Source organism: Larus michahellis, chromosome 3, assembly GCF_964199755.1.
Source record: "Larus michahellis chromosome 3, bLarMic1.1, whole genome shotgun sequence".
Classification (NCBI taxonomy): Eukaryota; Metazoa; Chordata; class Aves; order Charadriiformes; family Laridae; genus Larus; species Larus michahellis.
The window spans coordinates 72,508,800-72,527,972 of NC_133898.1; the positions used below are offsets into that span (position 1 = coordinate 72,508,800).

At 41.2% G+C, this 19,173-nt stretch overlaps 1 protein-coding gene across 12 annotated transcripts in view; it reads left to right on the forward strand.

The window, feature by feature from the left end:
* The window catches only part of PTPRK (protein tyrosine phosphatase receptor type K), a 417,492-nt gene extending 399,245 nt beyond the window's left edge, over positions 1-18,247 (forward strand). For 10 of the 12 annotated variants that reach the window (XM_074580776.1, XM_074580766.1, XM_074580767.1 and 7 more), the window contains 11 exons: positions 1,457-1,554; positions 2,262-2,378; positions 3,156-3,310; positions 4,362-4,497; positions 6,403-6,552; positions 7,111-7,284; positions 10,094-10,225; positions 10,457-10,582; positions 12,565-12,728; positions 15,436-15,571; positions 18,002-18,239. In XM_074580776.1, coding sequence (XP_074436877.1) covers positions 1,457-1,554; positions 2,262-2,378; positions 3,156-3,310; positions 4,362-4,497; positions 6,403-6,552; positions 7,111-7,284; positions 10,094-10,225; positions 10,457-10,582; positions 12,565-12,728; positions 15,436-15,571; positions 18,002-18,055 — 1,442 coding nt within the window. In that variant the 3' untranslated portion in view covers positions 18,056-18,239. Of the gene's footprint in view, positions 1-1,456; positions 1,555-2,261; positions 2,379-3,155; positions 3,311-4,361; positions 4,498-6,402; positions 6,553-7,110; positions 7,285-10,093; positions 10,226-10,456; positions 10,583-12,564; positions 12,729-15,435; positions 15,572-18,001 lie in introns of all 12 variants that reach the window. The other 2 variants (XM_074580765.1, XM_074580769.1) reach the window with 1 other exon arrangement.
* Positions 18,248-19,173: the final 926 nt, after the last annotated feature.

Sequence of the window (19,173 nt, forward strand, 5' to 3'; positions counted from 1 at the left end):
ATGAATAGAGAAGAGAGGCATGTGGACAGAGAAGAGAACAGTTTCAGCCTGCCTTGAGGCGTTTTTCTTTCCATATTACAATGTATTATTTTACTGTCTAGGATTTAGTCCATGATGGAGATGGAGAAGATAGTAATGATAAATTAAACGCTATCTCAGAAAATCTGAGTAAAATCAGGCCAGAGAAGGACAAAGCCTCTTTGTGGGAAGAAGTGAGGGAAATCTGTATCGTATAACACCCTGCTAATAAAGAGGGGAGTTAAAGGGAAAAATTGAATTTCTGTGGAAATTACTCATTTTGTATTTCTGATAAAACTCCTCACAATGAGGAAAAACAAACAGATTAGTCTAAGATTGCACGGAAATATCAGAAGCTATGAATTAAAGTAAAAGTAATTAGATTTAGATGTGTCATTATTTGATCTGTGAGTATAATCAGGTAGCTGGCTGGAAATATCCTGTTGTTTGTGCCCTCGGTTGATTGTACCTGCACACAGGAAAGACAAACTAAAGGCTTGTTTTAAAGCAGGATGCTCAAGTTTCTGTCCACATGTTTTTTTATTTCCTTGTAAGTGCTGTCTAAACAAGTCTCTCTGTAGCAGTTGAGTCTACATTTGTATTTTATTTCTGTTTTACTATGTAAATCATTGCACATCATGGTGTATAAAGGACACAAAAATTTGCTGCTGCTTTAGTATGCAGCCTTCGATCTAGCATGTGAAGGAATATGGTTGAGTCTTCAGACGTGTGTTATATACAGTAATATTTATAGTACTGACGGACTGTGGTGAGGGAGATATTTCTGAGATGGCTGTAACAGGATAAAAGCCTCTGTACCTCAGCTGAACGTGTCTTGTCTCTGCAGCAGAGCAAGCAGCAAAGCTTAAACAAGTGCTCCTTGTTTGCTTCACAGGAAAGTACTTAAATTAGTTTAAATACCCTTCAGGGGGAAGTTTGTGGCTCGGCACCTACTCGTGCTTGCGCACTTTGCCGGGGGCTAGATGGTAAGTGCACAGGGCCTGTACCACCAGCCCTCCTGACTGGCGCTTCACTCCAGTGTGGGCATCTCCTCGGTGAACATCTGAAGAAAGTCACACTCAACACATTGTATTTAACAAATGTAAAACAAACCTAGAAATGTAACTATAGCTGTAGTCACACATTGCCGTGTCCTTGCAGTTTTCAAGCAACTTCTGGTGTTTCGCTATGTGGAACACCTGCTATTAATTTCTTTCAAGTGGTAATTCAGTTAAACTGAGAAGATTCAGCATTGATTAGACATAACAATGTAGTCTGGAAACTGGCACGATGGTATGATGATGTGGTTTCACGAAGCTTTCATCTCTGAGCAAGTGCGTTCGTGTGTGTCAGCCCTGTAAAGCACTGGATTTTATTTTTAGCATTCACTTTGGCTGTTAACTTTGTTACGCACTACTACCTGGAATTTTTCTTACAGGTCCAGTTCACGAGACTGTGTATGATTTTTGGAGGATGATATGGCAGGAGCAATCAGCTTGCGTTGTGATGGTCACAAATTTAGTGGAAGTTGGGAGAGTAAGTTTTTGTTTTGTTTTGCTTTTAATGCCACAAGCCTAAAGGAAAACCTGCTGACAGGACATATTATCAGCAGAATGTAGAAGAGTGTTGTGAAGGACAGCCCCACGTCCTGAGAGGGGGGGAGGGGGACAGTTGGTAATCCAGACATTGTTGTGGGTTGCAGTATTGTGTAAAACCAAAGCTAACTTCTGAAGAAGTCTGTTGCTGTGTTGCTTTCATGAGTAGTGAAAAATGGTCTGAAACCAAAATTCATATTTCAGCAAAATAGACTTGTATATTAAGTCACTCAAATAAGCGGAGTAAGTGGACTAGTGAGCAAACGCACTTCTGTATCAGTGGCTAGAAATCAGCAAATTATTTACAGTTTAGCAGTAACACGTCCCTCAGGGAATAATATAAAGTTTGATTGCTGTTATGAAATGCATCCCAGTTTAACATAAGTGGAAATGTATTCCGTAGCTCAGCACTAAAAAAATATAAATGCTCATTTAGAAATGAATTTGGCATCTGAGTACAGCTGCGTAAAGCCGTGGAAACTCCTTGTAGCTAGTGCTTAACTTGATAGAATGACCATTAGCCATGACAAGCCACATGAGCGCATGGTCATTTTGGAAATAGATGCGGTGTAATGCAGTACACACAGTAACATACCCTCAAGCTTTTATTTTCCTTTGGTGTAAAATGCGTTCCCATATGGTATTTAGGTCAAGTGTTACAAGTACTGGCCTGACGACACAGAAGTTTATGGCGACTTCAAAGTGACTTGTGTGGAGATGGAGCCCCTCGCGGAGTACGTCGTCAGGACCTTCACACTGGGAAGGGTGAGCACATTTTGAAAGAGCTCAGCGAAATACTCTTCCCTGGTAGCAGGGAGTACGGAGGAGGCTATGCTTGCGCCTGTTCCTGCACAATACCAAGTCTCTCTGTCTGGTCGGCAAGTACACAGTGCAGGCCGCCTTACCTCACCGTGGGAGTAATGCATTGCATCAGCACTATCCAAACACGCGTCTTGCTGTGGGATTTCGAATTTCCCCAGAAATGTTGACTGCGTCTCTTCCCTCTCTGACAGTCACCTCTTCTCTGTAGCCACACTTCTGAGCTGAGCTCAAGTACCGGGTTATGAGTCATGCCTGTCATTCATCTCCATTCGCTCTGCCCTGAAGGGCGCTGAGCCAATCTCGCTTAATCAAAGAACAAACTCTGCGAACGCAAAATATGCAACACAGTTGTGGTCTTCTGGTAAATCATTATACTTGCCTGTAAACGTAGCAGGTCATTGTCCGAATTAGCAAAACTTCTGAAAGTCAATGCAAATTGCATCTAAGTCTATTAAAAAAAAAATCTACTGAGGCAAAACTAGCATACTTAATGGCAAAAGTAAAAATTACGAACTTCAAAATGATAAAAACCAACGACATCTCTAAGCTTTTCATGGTCTTTGCTTTAAATAATTGGTGAAATGATGAAAACAGCATGTAGATTCTATCAGTGTGTGTTACCATTATTTGAGTCAGAGAATATCTAATCTATTAAATACCTTGAATTCTTTGAATTTCATAACCCCTTTTTTTTTTTTTTTTTTTTTTTGACTTTTACAGAGGGGCTACAATGAAATCCGTGAAGTTAAACAGTTTCATTTCACTGGCTGGCCAGATCATGGAGTTCCTTACAATGCCACAGGCCTCCTTTCCTTTATACGGAGAGTCAAATTATCTAACCCTCCTAGTGCAGGGCCTATTGTTGTCCATTGCAGGTGTGTACAGAGGAGGTAGATTGATTTTTTTCCACAACTGTGTATGTGAGCATTTACAGTAGTCTCTGGTGAAGCATCCATCAGTTTCAAGTGTTTTGTTTTTGTTGTTCCCTTTTTGAATTGCCTAATTCACACTGCGGTAGGATTTGGCTGTCTACAGCAACATTTGGAAATAACTGGATTCTAGTACATTTTCCTAAATCGAATAGCCAGATATTTTCTTTTTCCTGCAAAAGCTCCACCAGCTAAATCATATACTTCAGGCTATCGTTTTAGGCACCTTACAACAATTTTGTGACAGCATTCGAGAATAAATGTAGATGCAGCTGCTTAGGTAGCTTGGTGTTGCATATAATATCTGAACAGATTATTAATTTAAATCAAAGTAAACAAGTAGATGACTAAAGATGGAATGAGGTTAATGGCAACAAATACAGAATGTTGTTTTTCCTGTGCAAGTTGTGCAAGGTTTGTGTTGATGGAACACAGTCTTCTGACAAACAGAATTTTCTTTCAGCACAGTCAAATGTTTAATTACATTCCATAGATAAAGTTACTCAGCCTTTACAGATTTTAAGAATTCACTGTGAAAAAAATGTCTGTAGCTTTATGTAAAACGAAAATAAATCAAGAGAGAATTAAATGTGCTGCCTAAACCAGTTTAGAGCTTGACTGGTAAAACATAATCTTGAGTTTCTTATTGTAATACATGGCTTAAAAATCATTCTTAGTCTTAAGAAAGAAAAGCAAGATCTGTCATATTTTGAAGTGCATGAGCTTAATCATCCTTCAGATTTCAGTTTAACTAACTTAAACAATTTTTATCTTTTTGCTGTTACTTAGTAGATCAAATCTGATGGAAAATGATTGTTTTGGGCACATCAAAAGATTTAAAGGACGTTATGAAGAGAAGGAGAGAAGATAAAAATTAGATTGTGGTTGTGATGAAAGAACTGAGTGACTTTATAAAAATGCTCTCAGTAATGGGTTTATAAAGTTTGTAGATGTTTTCATGGGGCTATTCCTAACAGTATTTACTGGTTCATTTTAGTGCTGGTGCTGGACGAACAGGTTGTTACATTGTGATCGATATCATGCTAGATATGGCAGAAAGAGAAGGCGTTGTGGATATCTACAACTGTGTCAAAGCCTTACGGTCCCGTCGCATCAACATGGTACAGACAGAGGTACAGCAGTTTACCTTCGAAGCAGCTGATGCTTTTTGAAACACACTAGGTCAGAATTTCACTGTTACTCTGAAAAGAGCAGCCAGTGGCCCTGTTGAGGGGTTGTGTCCTTTGGGGAGCGTTGGTCAATGGAAGCGGCAACCAGAACCGCGATGGTGCAACAAACCCGCCACCTCTTTCAGCCCTCACGCAACCAAGTGCTCAATTGACTTTGTAACAAAAGGAAAGCAAGGAGGGTTTTTTAGAGAAGACACTACAGTAGGCCTATCTGGCATGTGTCTCCCCAGCTCTGGTATCAGCAATTCCAGGAACCCAAAGTTGGAATTTCAGCAGGTTGCCACCAGTTTTAGACTATCTCCAAGCATTTTATCCATAATTTGACTTACCTGCGGAGCTTTATGTCCATTTCGCTCTCCCTTTTCAACTCTATTTTTATTTGCTTTATTAACGTCATTGCCCACTCTTTTTCCTTGTCCACCCTTTTTACTTTTCATCATGCCTTCAGCAACTCCACAGTAAAACCATTGCCTTAGTGATAAAGCATCTCCCATTCTGCCACCTGAGTATCACTGAGCTTCCACAGAAACATAGGTTATTGATTTATACTAAGACAGGTTACCTGAAGCGGTTTGCCACTTCTCTTTCCTGTCCTCCATGTGGGCATCTACCTGAGAAGTTATTTCGCCTGTCACCACGTGCAAATCTTTGCAGCTGGCAGCCAGGCATATCAATGTAATTTGGTGCACTTTTTATTCCATGCTGCAATGTGTGGCAGCTGAACAACTAAATGCTGCTGATCACCTACCCCTGATACAGGGCCATTAACCTTCGGGAATTGCGTGGGGTGGAGTGTTCCAGTGTGACTGCTTCAACCATCCCAGTTTAATCTGCTCTTGCACGTGAATTAACACCCCTACTGCTGTTCCGTTCTCTTCCTCTCCCTTTTGCCTCTTACCTCTCATCAGAGGTTCATATTTACACAGCAAAATAAAGCTGAAATTGCAGGAAGTTCTCGTTATGGTCATCTAGGCGACAGTGATGGCAATAGCTCCGTAGCTATGGCAATAGCTCCATAGCTATGTTGGTAAGACAGCACAGGCTGTAGTGCCAGAATACCACCATGGTCCCTGGACATGTGCCCTTGTTGCAGGCCTGTGTTAAAGTTTGTGGTATTAATAACCTCATCGGTATCCACAAAAGCTACGTGAGGCTGGCACAGTTCTTGCACTTTGCTGCATAGACATGATTTACGTCTGTTGCTCTCAGGCTGAGTATATATAATAGGCATTGTGTAAAAGTTGACGGGGGGCCTGATTGAAATAATAATGCAGTTGTCTAGGACTCAGGATATCTCAAGGCAAGTCAGCAAAAAAAAAACGGGAAGAAATGCTGTTTCTGTTGGGACACACCTGAGTTTATTAGTGGCCTACAGCCAGCTATCAGTCAGTTGGTGTACTAGCTTGCACACGTATAAGGAGAATGCAGCGTGGCAAATAATTGCTAATGACACTAGTAGTGCTTGCAGCAATTTACACTTTCTGCTAGTATCGTAAGGCTGAAAGCGATTTTTAAAAAACAAAAATGAGTAAAGCCAACAAGTCACTAGCATATACGCAGAAACCCACAAGCACCACAAGGAAACTGAAAACCTCCCATTAAATAAATTGCTATGCCTGCTCTCTTAAGTTTTACTGAATTTAAATTGGTTCTGAAGAAAACATCCTTGTTAACTGCATTCCAATTAGGACAAGATTGTGTTTGTACTAAAGCATTATTTAATGGATTGATGGACACTACCTTGAATTTGAGTTTTACAGCGTGGAGGAGATCTGTTTATCCTAAAAGAGGGAAAGATCTGTTGTTTTTAAATGGCTATAATTTTTGTTTCTTTGCTTAATTTGGTAGGAGCAGTACATCTTTATTCATGATGCCATTCTAGAAGCTTGCCTGTGTGGAGAAACTGCCATTCCTGTCTGTGAATTCAAAGCTGCTTATTTTGATATGATTAGAATAGACTCTCAGACAAACTCTTCGCATCTCAAAGACGAGTTTCAGGTACTAACTCTTCATGTGACAACAATTTTTTTGCCTTTAGATACATTTAATTTATTTTAAGGGAAAGAGTTTTCATATCACGTTTATAGCATTTAGTCGCTTACTTTTCGACCACAAAATAAAGCACCTGTGTTTATGTGCTTTGCAAAGTTGCTTTAAATATGGAATATCTTCCTTTGAATAAATTTGCAGTAGATACCTGTCTGGAATAAAGAGCAATGACTAGGAACCACAGAGAGTTTTGGACTGCATTTGCACAGCTAAGGCATAGCTCTTTAGAAGTCCAAAGGATCGCCTTTGTTTTATTCCTTTTGGAGGGGATGGTGTCATGCGGAATCTGTTCAGTGGTACACTGAGCGCCTTTTAGACCTGTAGCTTAACCCCCCTTGAAAAGCACCAGCACATCCATCAAACAGACGGGAGCTCTTATTTGCTAATGTCTTCTTGCTAATTCCTCGTGTCTTCCCATATTGCAATATTTTAAATTAAAACTTGGGGAATCTTGAGTCCATCGCCTGTTAGTTCAGCGTACTGAAGCGAGCATCCTCTCTCCCTTAGACCCTGAATTCTGTGACCCCTCGCCTGCAAGCGGAGGACTGCAGCATAGCCTGCTTGCCAAGGAACCACGACAAGAACCGCTTCATGGATATGCTGCCACCTGACAGATGTCTGCCTTTCTTAATTACTATTGATGGGGAGAGCAGCAACTACATCAATGCTGCTCTTATGGATGTAAGAGACTATCTTCTTTGTCTGTGTAGTGTGTCACGAAAAGCTGTGTAATATGAGAGAGAGCACTTGCTGGTTTAAGAAAGGGTAATTCTTTCTTACTGTAGTGCCCAGTAAAACAGTCCTAATGAAGAAGGGTGGGGGGAATGGGTAAGAAACCCCACCAGCTTGTGTTACTTGTTCAGAATGTTTGTTATCTTTAGTCTTTTGCATCCTTGTGGGACTGACTGGAAATCTCCCTTTTTCAACGCCATTATATAAAGCTCTAGTTTCCAGCCCTCCAAATCTCAAATGTCAGCAGGATCTCAAAAATCTGCTGTTTGATGGGAAGTAAATATTACCTATCTGAGCATGAGTTTACTATCACTATTTTATAAAAAAGGCTATGTATATTGAGGCAGGAGAGACAGGGAAAGAAGAAAAAAAATATGTTTCTTCGGCATGTTTGGGGATAGGGTTGGGTGTTTTTTGTTCATCTTTTGAGTTGCAGCTCTTTAAACTTGAAGTTTGAGTGACAGAAATATTGTCAGGGGAAAAGGTAATTTAATGGGAAAAATGGAGGTGAACTTGCTTATAGGTGTCTGATCGATGAAGCAGTTCATCACACGTGCTGTCAGATACCTGCCTGTGCCTGCCATTAGCATTTCCAAAGTTAGGCCCCTAAAGCCACCTTTACCGTGAATACTTAAGTAAGTGGCCTGATTTCCAGGAGCATCTCCCCTTCTTCAAAAATGAAGTGCTGTCAGAAATTGCCGTGTCAAGAAGGGATGCTGGAATAAAATGGCAAATAGCAGGAATCATCATGACTGAATGGTATATTCATCCCAGAGTTCTGCCTGAGCTAGTCCAGGAAACATTTGAACTGCTCGCAAAATGCAGTCCCTAATCTCACAATTAGCTATTGTGCCAGAAAAATAGAGGAGTAGCATGTGTGAGACTAATCTGTTAGGGAGTCAAAGGGGCTGAATGGATGAGTGAGAGCAACGAGCAGAATTTTGGTGGCAACCAAAATTGTTTAGAATTGCAGTTAAAATTACATTAAGCGCCTGGATAAAACTGATGTGCTGTGGACCAACCAACACATCGGCATAGAGGAGCATGGTCTGGGGAGAAAGGAAGACAACGCAGGCTGAACGGCTGGGTGGCAGGAGGACTCTGAGTATGCAACAGTGCGTGGCAGGCAGGGATAGGAACCAAGCAATGTTTTAATGGATGAGCAAGTCTGATTTATTTAGAGAGGGGGACCCCACTGCTGGGCAAGGAAAGGGGACTTTTGATAGCAAAACAGAAATGGAAACTTTCCTCTTTCCACAATGTGGTTGTCCCCGTGTTCCCATAAAATGTGTCTACTTCCCACTGTGACAGCAGATCTCCTGCCTGTTCTTTTTGAAAACCTGATCATCTCAATCTCAGTTAGTTCTCTCATCTCGGGAAAGACCGGAAAGGATGGGGAAGAGGGCTAGGAAAACATCAGCTGGTATATATTTTATTTCTTAAAAATACAAGGGAAGAATCAATAATGGTTGTTCCTTTTTGCTCCCTGGGCAAATCTAGAAGGTAGGACACAAGCTGCATGTCTGTCCTGCTGCCCCGATTGGTCAAAAATTGGTCAGCCTCCTTATTCTGTTGTCAAATAAGTACTGATGCTAAAGGCATTAATTTAGTGTCTTCGCAGTTTACAACAAGTTAGAAGGGGTGAAAAAAGTTGTGTTTTTATCTTCTGGGCCTCACACTATGCACTTTGAGGTTATGGGGATATATTGCATGTGAAGATCCCTCATATCAACCTTCAACGAGCAAGCTTCCACACCAGAAGTGGTTTAGCTACTGTATCAGGTCTTTATCCTAGGTTAATTTACTTATTTCAGTAAAAAAACAGCCAAAATTCTTTTAGTACCAGCATGGGTGTTAAACACGGGGATCTCTGCCTTGCAAACAGCAGTCCCAGCATTTCATCTTCAAACTGGGACCGACAATCCCATCCGCCTACAAGAAGATTCACCATCTTACTCTCTTTCTCAGATTAGCCTGTCGGTGCCTCCTTGCCAGTTCATATCTGTATTCCTTCACTGCAGAACTCTTGTGTGTGTAGTTGCAAACTGCCTGCAAAAAACTTCTGTTCTCTCCTCTTCTGTTTGCTGCTCGCAATACACGTGCTGCGGGGACTTAGCCCCTCTGCTGTTAGCTGCATCTCAGCCAAACCACGTAAGGCTGGAAACGCCTATTTGCAGTTGTGTGCAATGCAGCATACAGAAAACGGAATCTGCTGTCAAGACAGGAAATAATATTTAGCTGTCTAACTTCTGCTTCCTGCTGGAAATGGGCCCCAGTAATCCTGAAGGTCAGTTCTCTGGGTGATCCTGTGGTTGTGGCACCGAAACAGAATTCGGGATTGAGCCGAGTTCCTGGTGCAGCCAGGGAGCTCACATGTAACCTGCTGTGGATGGGGTGACCTTCTGAGACCTCTGCACCCTTCTCTGCATCACGGGGAGGAGGTTTCCTCCTCAGTCTCCAGGACACAGTGCCTGGAGCGGAGCTGCCCGAGCCTCTTCAGTGCCCCGAGCATATCTGAACAGAAACAGGGCTTGGCCTGTAACAAAGCAGAAGGCAGACCTGAGCAGAGGTCTGAGCAGAGTAACCTCTTTGTTCTTACTAGAGAAGACAATGTATTTTTAACATCAGCTTTGGTGAAATCTGGTGTAATTGATGTCACAGCTTTGTTCTATTTATATGTTTTTTCTGTTGCAGTGTTTGAGTGGAAGTTATGAAGTACTTCCTCTACCGGTGCTAATAAAATCCTTTGCCTTTACAGAGCTACAGGCAGCCAGCAGCTTTTATTGTCACACAACATCCTTTACCAAACACTGTGAAAGATTTCTGGAGATTAGTGTATGACTACGGCTGCACTTCTCTTGTGATGTTAAATGAAGTCGACTTAGCACAGGTTAGTTTGGGGCTCAAGTTTTCCATGTACCATCGCAAGCTTTAATCACTCTGGATCCACTACATGGTCAAAGTGTAGAGCAGTGCGGTGACTTTACAGTTATTCTCTGCTTTATAGCAACTAATTAACACTAGTTGCTCAGTAAAGGTCAGGTGAGATGTCTGCAGTGGAATAAGACAATGCTCAAATTGTAACTTACCATTTAATTATGCCTGTTTTGCTCTGGTGCAGGGCTGCCCACAGTACTGGCCCGAGGAAGGGATACTGCGGTACGGCCCCATCCAAGTGGAATGCATGTCGTGTTCAATGGACTGCGACGTCATAAACCGAATTTTCAGGATATGCAATCTAACAAGAGTAAGCGTTATCGTAACAATATGTAACGGAAAAAAAATATGTCATTTTTAACACTCTCTAGGCTCTTGTGGGTTTTAAATTTGAGTAATAGTAAAATACTAATGTTCTTAAGATATTACCCAGAAAAGAGTCAGTCAAGCATCGATATCTAATACTAATATCTAGTACTTTTCTATAGCTGCACGCTAAGCAGAAAGAGCAGTAAGGTGAATTACTCTTGTTCGGTGCCGTTCTCCCTGATGAGTAGAAGGTGCATGAGAAGGATTCTGTTTGTTCAGCGTGCAGTGGAAGAAATATCCCTGTAATGAAAGTGTAGTGACAGGTATTTAATTCGTAGCTTCCGTAAGACATCTTCCATGGTGATTCATGAACAGGAGCGCGGTGGCTGGTTATGCAGCCAGCACCTTCACAGCCTAAGACGCGAGAACCACAACATAAAGGGAGGATTGTGGCATCCTGCGAAGTGGGGTGTGAAAGAACTCTGAGAGCTCCTCTGCCTCTGAAGGGTTCTGCACCACTGTGCCTCGACCTGTGTTTATCATCTTTTTCTCAACCTCAGTAGCGGTTCCAGTCTTGCATTCTTGTCAGCTCTTTCACGCCTCGTACCATCGTGTCTTCTTGGTGTCCTGTAGCATTTCGCACTATTGCAGCATCTACTCAAACCCTGTTTGCCATGCAGTGTGTCCTCCTTTAGCTCACCTCTATAAATCATTTATTTGTGTTGCCTACGGGTAAAGAGTTACAGGTGGTTGTGCCACCGTTATATGTACAGTTAATGAGCAATCCCTATTTCACTTACCATTACTACTTCGTATCTTTCATCCAATACTGAATTTACAGACCGCCAATTGCTACTTGGACTATACGTTTAACTTTTGTTTATGTTGAAGAATAGCTGTGGGGAAAACTGATTGCCGTGGATACAAAGATATTTTTTTTTCTTTTATTTTCGTCACATTTCCATTTTTCAAAGTGCAGAGATCAGTTTGCTTGTGGCCACTGTTTTATCCAAACCTTTATTTTGCTTATATTCAGAGCTGAGAAAAACATTTTCATCTCTTTATGCCTTGTTTAGAAACTACAGGAAGCTAAGATGTAGACACACTGGCAAATATTACACCATAGCGCTTTTTTGTTGTATTTTGAGACTTCCTCTCTTCTTTTTGTTCATTTCTTACTTTCATTTTTTCCATTTCTTTCCTTTAACAAAGTTTTGGGTTTTTACTCCTCTATGTCTCTTTGTCTCCCATGGCCTTTCACCTTTACGTCTTGCTTCTAAATATCTCTCCGTCTGTTCTTCCTTTTCTAAAATCCACACTCCTACTCCTTTTTGTCATCTTCAGCTCCAAGAAACTGAATAGGCTATTTATTACTCCATTCTGATTATTGAGGCCTGTCTTGTTACAGTCTAATTCTATTCAAAGCTCTCCCTGTGTAGCATCTAGCACATGGAAGGCTCAGAGACTGTCAGCAAGGCTCTCATGATTACCATAGTCTGGCAAAAAGAGAAGACTTCAAGGAAAATAGTCATATTTGTGCACCAATATTACTTGTTTATTTATAATGGGGTTAATTCATGCCAAAGGAACCAAAGGTATGTCTGTTAATTTCTGTAGGTCTAAGAATTTAACAGTGATTTTTTAAAATTAATTATTGATGTTAAGGATAAAAACCCTTGACACGTAGAATCTAGGGAATTTGTCCATTTACAGGAAGTTAGGATAGGTTACATTAGTGATTGATAAAACGTGGATTGATAAACTGCGGTGTTGCCTTCAGTGTAGTTACTTTTTTTTTCCTTTTTTGACATCTTCCTTGAGCTCAAGTGATATGAATTAATGGAAACCCTACCATGCAATCTATATTGATGTTGGAGTCTGTCCATAATATAAACACTTAGGTTTCACGTTAGTTTTGTATTTTGATTTTCTAAACCAAGATGTAGAGGTGCCCTGTTGACCTAAAACTCTGGTTTCCCTCAGCCACAAGAGGGCTATCTGATGGTGCAGCAATTCCAGTATTTGGGATGGGCTTCTCACAGAGATGTACCAGCTTCCAAGAGATCCTTCTTGAAGTTAATTCTCCAGGTTGAAAAATGGCAAGAGGAATGTGAAGAAGGGGAAGGCCGGACCATCATCCATTGCCTGTGAGTAATTGGGAGAAAGTCAAAATGCTGCTTTTCAAGTTAATGCTTATAAATTAGTTCTCATTTTAAATTCAAGCAGTATTCTTAGGGCTACATACATGGCATGTGCCCTTGTTTCTTTTATTAAAAAAAAACCAAATAAAACAAACCAACCAACCAATCAATCAATAAAGTACCACTGCTACTGTGATTGGGTTGACTTTTGGTCAACATTTGGATTTGTCTGTCAGGTCAAGGTACCATGGGAATGAGTATTTTGGACATGATACTACAGTGATACCGTGTATTGTCTCCTGTACATAATAGCGTGTTTTTCAAGTACAAAGAGATCAGTTTCTTCTGTGCAGTTTCAGTAAGGAAGTCTTTTATGCTAAGTGCCAAATGGTTATTTTTTGTGTATCTGTTGCATATTGTGTGTCGCACTTTTTCCAGAAGGCCTAAGGTATTTTGAGGGTTTTAGACTGAAAGTTATGGATATATAAAATCACAGAAAAGTTCTATAATACAGTATGTGATCCTGAAACTGTTGTTGGTAAATGACTGCTGGCTGCTTATCTGAGCCTGATATTTAAATCATAGAATCATAGAATTGTTAGGGTTGAAAGGGACCTTAAAGGTCATCTAGTTCCAACCCCCACTGCCATGGGCAGGGACATCCCCCACTAGATCAGGTTGCTCAGAACCCCCTCCAGCCTGGCCTTAAAAACTTCCAGGGATGGGGCTTCTGCCACCTCTCTGGGCAACCTGTTCCAGTGTCTCACCACCCTCATGGTGAAGAACTTCTTCCTAACATCCAGTCTGAATCGTCCCATCTCTAGTTTTAATCCATTCCCTCTAGTCCTATCATTACCCGACATCCTAAAAAGTCCCTCACCAGCTTTCTTGTAGGCCCCCTTAAGATACTGGTAGGCCACTATAAGGTCTCCTCGGAGCCTTCTTTTCTCCAGACTGAACAACCCCAACTCTCTCAGTCTGTCCTCATAGGAGAGGTGTTCCAGCCCTCTGATCATCCTCGTGGCCCTTCTCTGGACACGTTCCAGCACGTCCATATCTCTCTTGTAGTAGGGGCTCCAGAACTGGACGCAGTATTCCAGGTGTGGTCTCACGAGAGTGGAGTAGAGGGGGAGAATCACATCCTGATGCAGCCCAGGATACGATTGGCTTTCTGGGCCGCTAGTGCACACTGACGGCTCATGTTGAGCCTCTCATCCACCAGCACCCCCAAGTCCTTTTCTTCAGGGCTGCTCTCAAGCCAGTCACTGCCCAGCCTATATCGGTGCTTGGGATTGCCCCGACCCAGATGGAGGACCTTGCACTTGGTCTTGTTGAACTTCATGAGGTTGGCGTGGGCCCACCTCTCCAGCCTGTCAAGGTCCCTCTGGATGGCATCCCTTCCCTCCAGCATGTCAGCCGCCCCACACAGCTTGGTGTCATCGGCAAACTTGCTGAGGGTGCACTCTAAGCCACTGTCCATGTCGCTGATGAAGATGTTAAACAAGATCAGCCCCAGTACTGATCCTTGAGGGCCTCCACTTGTCACTGGCCTCCACTTGGACATGGACCCATTGACAGCCACGCTTTGGGTGTGGCCATCAAGCCAGTTCTTTATCCACTGAATTGTCAGTCCATCAAACCCATATTTTATCAGCTTGGAGACCAGGATGTCATGTGGGCCAGTGTGAAAGGCTTTGTGCAGGTCCAGGTAAATGACGTCAGTTGGTCTCCCCTTGTCTATTGATGTTGTGACCTTCTTATAGAAGGCCACCAGGTTTGTCAGGCACAATTTGCCCTTGGTGAAGCCAAGTTGATTGTACCCAATCACCTCCTCGTTATTCTTGTGCTTCAGCAATGCCTCCAGGAGGATCTGCTCCATAATCTTACCAGGCACAGAGGTGAGACTGACTCGCCTATAATTCCCTGGTTCTGCCTTCTTTCCCTTTTTGAAAATGGGGATTATGTTTCCCCTTTTCCAGTCAGATGGGAGCTGGTTTGGGAGTTTTGAAAAGGCGAAATCTTTTTCTCCCTAAGCAGATAATGACCAATCTTTCTCCTACCTTATTTAAATATAAAGTTGAAAATCTAGAAATTGAATTATGCATTTCTCCTTACTTTTTAAAAAAAAGCTTCTGTTTAAATGATCAGAATTAACTTGTGGCCCCTTTCTGCCCACCCCTCCTCATCATCTGTGGAATCTTCTGGCTAATTTAAACTTAATAAGAAGCAATACCTACCTTAATTTCTTTGAAATGAAGATTAAAATAGTTCAGAAGCTGACAACAAGATGTCAAATTAGCGATGCCTTGGCATTACTCTGGCTAGATAATCCTCATACCATGGGATAATTTAAGTGAATCTCTTTCCAGAACTAAGTGGATAACGTTGTGCTTGCTATTGGGCTTGGGTTTTGATTTCTGATGTTGTACTTGCCATTTAACTTAGGTTTTTGTTTCTAATGCTTATATAAATTAGGCTATAGCACAGCTGGGTGGCATGGTGGGCTGTAAGGGCAGAATTCAAAAGAAGTAATTGAGAGGAAGGTCAGAAACAGCAAATGTCTCCCCCTGGAGCTGCAAGGAGACTGCAAAAGCCTGGTCTCCCTGTGGGACTCACAAATAACTCTTGCTTACAGAGTGAAAGAACAGAAATGCGTTTTGGATGCTGTCTTACGCCATAGTGACATTTAACCAGCTCTTTTCCTTGCGTACAGAAACGGCGGTGGGCGGAGCGGGATGTTCTGTGCCATCGGCATTGTGGTTGAGACGGTAAAAAGGCAGAACGTGGTGGATGTTTTCCATGCCGTGAAGACTTTGCGGAACAGTAAGCCCAACATGGTAGAGACTCCGGTAAGCACCAGCCCGTCGGGGTTACTGCGATCAGCCAGGGAGCCAGAGGCTCTCTTGTTGCGTGAGCTGCGTTCTCAGTCCTGTGCCCACAAAACAGAGCAAACCTATGTTGGGCTACAAGAAGAAAGGGATGTTTATTGAGTGTACACACACGTCAGCATCATGAGAGGCCAGGCTGAGCATTTTAAGCTACTTTTCTTGTAGCGGTACCATGATTTTCACAGAAAACATTCTGAGTTAACAGGATGCACTTTAATCTCCCAAAATAACGTGGTCTATTTGAAGAGAAGTTGCAGCAGGTCGTGCTCACACAAACCGTCTTGAAATTTTACAGACCAAGCCATTTCTTCGTGGTAGGAATAAGCTGTAAAGTCCAGATTAGTAGCTGGAGATGTGAATGTTTTACTTCCTAATAACAACTGCTGCTTTGGAAGCTGTATTGAATAATGATAATATTTCTTACTCAGATTTGTAGTAGTCAAAATGATACCTCAGAACTTTAAAATCAAAGACTTGGATCTAATATGTTGGAAATGAATATACAGAATCATGGAATCATTTAGGTTGGAAAAGACCCTTAAGATCATTGAGTCCAACAGCTAACCTAAATAATAAACAATATAAACAATAAACTCATATAAACAGTAAGAGCCTGAATTAGCAAAACCACATGACTAGATATTTGTATGTACACTGCTGGAACTCAAAGTAACCTTCACTCTTCTGGTCAGTCTTTATGCGTACAGTATGAGTGCATATCCATCCGTGTGATCACTTCAGTCACCAAAACTGAACATTGTGGAAGGCCCTTAAAAAATCCCAAGTGGATTTGTTTTCCTTCCTGTAGGTGAATGAGAAAGCAGGTTAGACAGTGTTCGGGAGTTTCTGCCATTTGACTCCCACGCTGCCAGCAGCCAGTGTCGCTTTTCAGCCAGATGGCTGCCTGCAGCATACAAATCAGGGATGCCAATTGAAATTAAAAACGTTTTGCAGTTTATGCATAGTGAAAATTGCTTCTGACCTCGTGAACTTGCATATTGAGCAAAATGGCTGTAGCTGCCTCTTCCCATATTGCCCTTTTTTCCAGGTGTCACTGTTTGCTTGGTATCAAGTAGCTTCTGTGGCATGATTTGCTTAATTGTTGTGCGTCACTTCCAACCCTTGGAAGTGATAAATTAAGAAGACGGTTAAAATGTTAACAGGTAGAGCATCCTATAGCAGCAGTGACATTGGGCTAGGTACTGCTGGTTTTGCCGCAAATACTTTGCAATCTGCTGTGCCATAGACGTCTGAGACACAACAAATTGAATTGCTGCCTGGATTTCAGTTCACTGCTGTGAAGAAAACAGGTCAGATCGCAGGGAAAATTACTTATGTCACTGTAAAAGGAGGCGGAGGTAGATGGTGTGTGTTTCTGATAAATGGTCTGTAAACTTATGTTTCATTTCAAAATACTGTTGAATTCCATTGTAGCTTTAATCTGCAGTTACTGAATTTCCATAGTTAGGTATTTCTGTTGTGTGGGTTTTTATTCAGAACTCTTGAACAGCAGCAGCTGTTGAGTCGTTAGTTAGAAAACAAACCAGGAAAACCAATATATAACACTGTCATGTGCCCTACGTTCAGCAACACGATCAGATAACAAAAATGAGCAGCACAATAAAGCCTTTAAGATATCCCCACCACTTCCTGCTAATGGATCACACTGGCTTCCTTTGCAAACACAAATAAATCACAAAAGCAGATTCATTTTGTTAGGTTGTAAGGACAACAGAGATTTAATTATTTTCCTTGGTTTTTCTTCTCTTCTTGCCCTCTCCTCTCTCCTTCTTCCTCCCTCTCCCCCAGTATCAGCTCTTGAACAGCAGCCTTGTTAAGGAGAAATACTAACCGTGATGAAATTTTGAGCTTTAACTTCTCTTTTAAATGTGCATCTGATCTCTTGGACTTTCCATTGACATGACTGTACAAATGGGCTGTGGGCCCAGAGCAGCTCTGTGTCCCAGCTCGGTATTCCCTAGCCCTTCCCTGGCTGTCCAAGCAGCAGGCACTGGTTAACTGCTCGGTATCAGCTAACTTAAATAGAAATGGTATATCAGAGTCGAGGTGCTTTCACTGCAAGAGTGATCTGACTGATAGGAGAACTTCTCGTGTTTGATAAATCAGTTGAAAAATCGGAGAGGCAAATCATTACATTTCATGGTCAGGGTTTTTTTAACCAGTTCATTGGTTAGGGTTGAGTTTTTAAATCAGAGCTGGTAATACACTTGTGTAGTCGGGGGGAGTGGAAAAGAAAACCCAAGCGTGTCAGGATTGAAGTTAAAATTGCATGGTAGTTAGGAAAGACTACTTTGATTTGTAGATATTGCTTCTAATACTTTAGAATCTTAATTTAACTTTTCTTTTTTATCTCTCTCTTTCCCCTTAAAGGAGCAATATCGCTTCTGCTACGATGTTGCGCTGGAATACTTGGAATCCTCTTAGTCGGAATGGATGTGACAAAGTTCACCAAATACATGAATCTCATTAAGCTGTTTTGACAACAGTTCTTGATCCTGTGAAGAAAGATTTTAGGGGAAGAGGGGGGTGGGAGGGATTTTAAATTTTAAATGCAAAGTATTTTTCTTATGAAGTTGTGTATCTTAATAAAAGAACTCAATCTGTTTCTATGCTTGTATACAGTATCAACATTTAGTGCCACATGAATACTATTTAATGAAATCCAGAGTCAGAAGAGATTTGGGCAAATTAGGACTTTTCAGTGTTTGTATATGCAGCCGTCTCTCAATTACAGTAGAGCGACCATCTGTTGCATGTATCAATATTTCCTATATGGTATTAATTTTTCTTTTTTTTTCTTTTGATACATTGTTAAAGTACAATAACAGTGCAGATTGATAGTAAGGTTCATTCTTTATACGTTTCAAGTGTTGCATATATATATTATATATAGTAAAAAAACTGGCTTATTTTGTTTTAATGTGCAATGATGGCTGGATCATATAAAGATCTTTATAAAGAAACTTAAACATAAGCCAAAGACTCAAGTGTAAATATGTCTATATGGAGAAAGCACATGTATTTATTGTTTACTTGCATTCCTTTTTTGATGGCTGAAAAAAGAAGAATCATTTTTCTTGAAGAAAGCTTTTTTTGCTGAAATCAAGTGTAAACAATTTTTGTAGTTTATTTTTTGTATGTTTTAGTGTAAGTAGAAGACATACTTTTTATGCATAGACCAAGAAACATTGGTATCGTGGTTTTGTTGTGTACATGCTTGTGATTCAAATCCATGTAGACAACTCAGTTATAGAAGGTCTTTAACTACAGGACCAAAATCAAAACATTTTCCTGAAAATGTATAGTTTTTCACAGTTGCATTAGTTAAGTACCGAACAAAAAACTATGTAAGGAAGGGCACACATCAAAATGGCCTTGCCTATGACTTGCACAATATCAGAAGACATTTTTAAGCACCAATAAAATTGTAAGGGAACCAATTGTTTAAAAAAATATTGAAGCACAGGTCAACAGGAGAACTGCTAGACAAAGAGATGGCTCTGCGTATGCCCGTCAGGGTAAAAAAAAGTATTTGTTTAGCA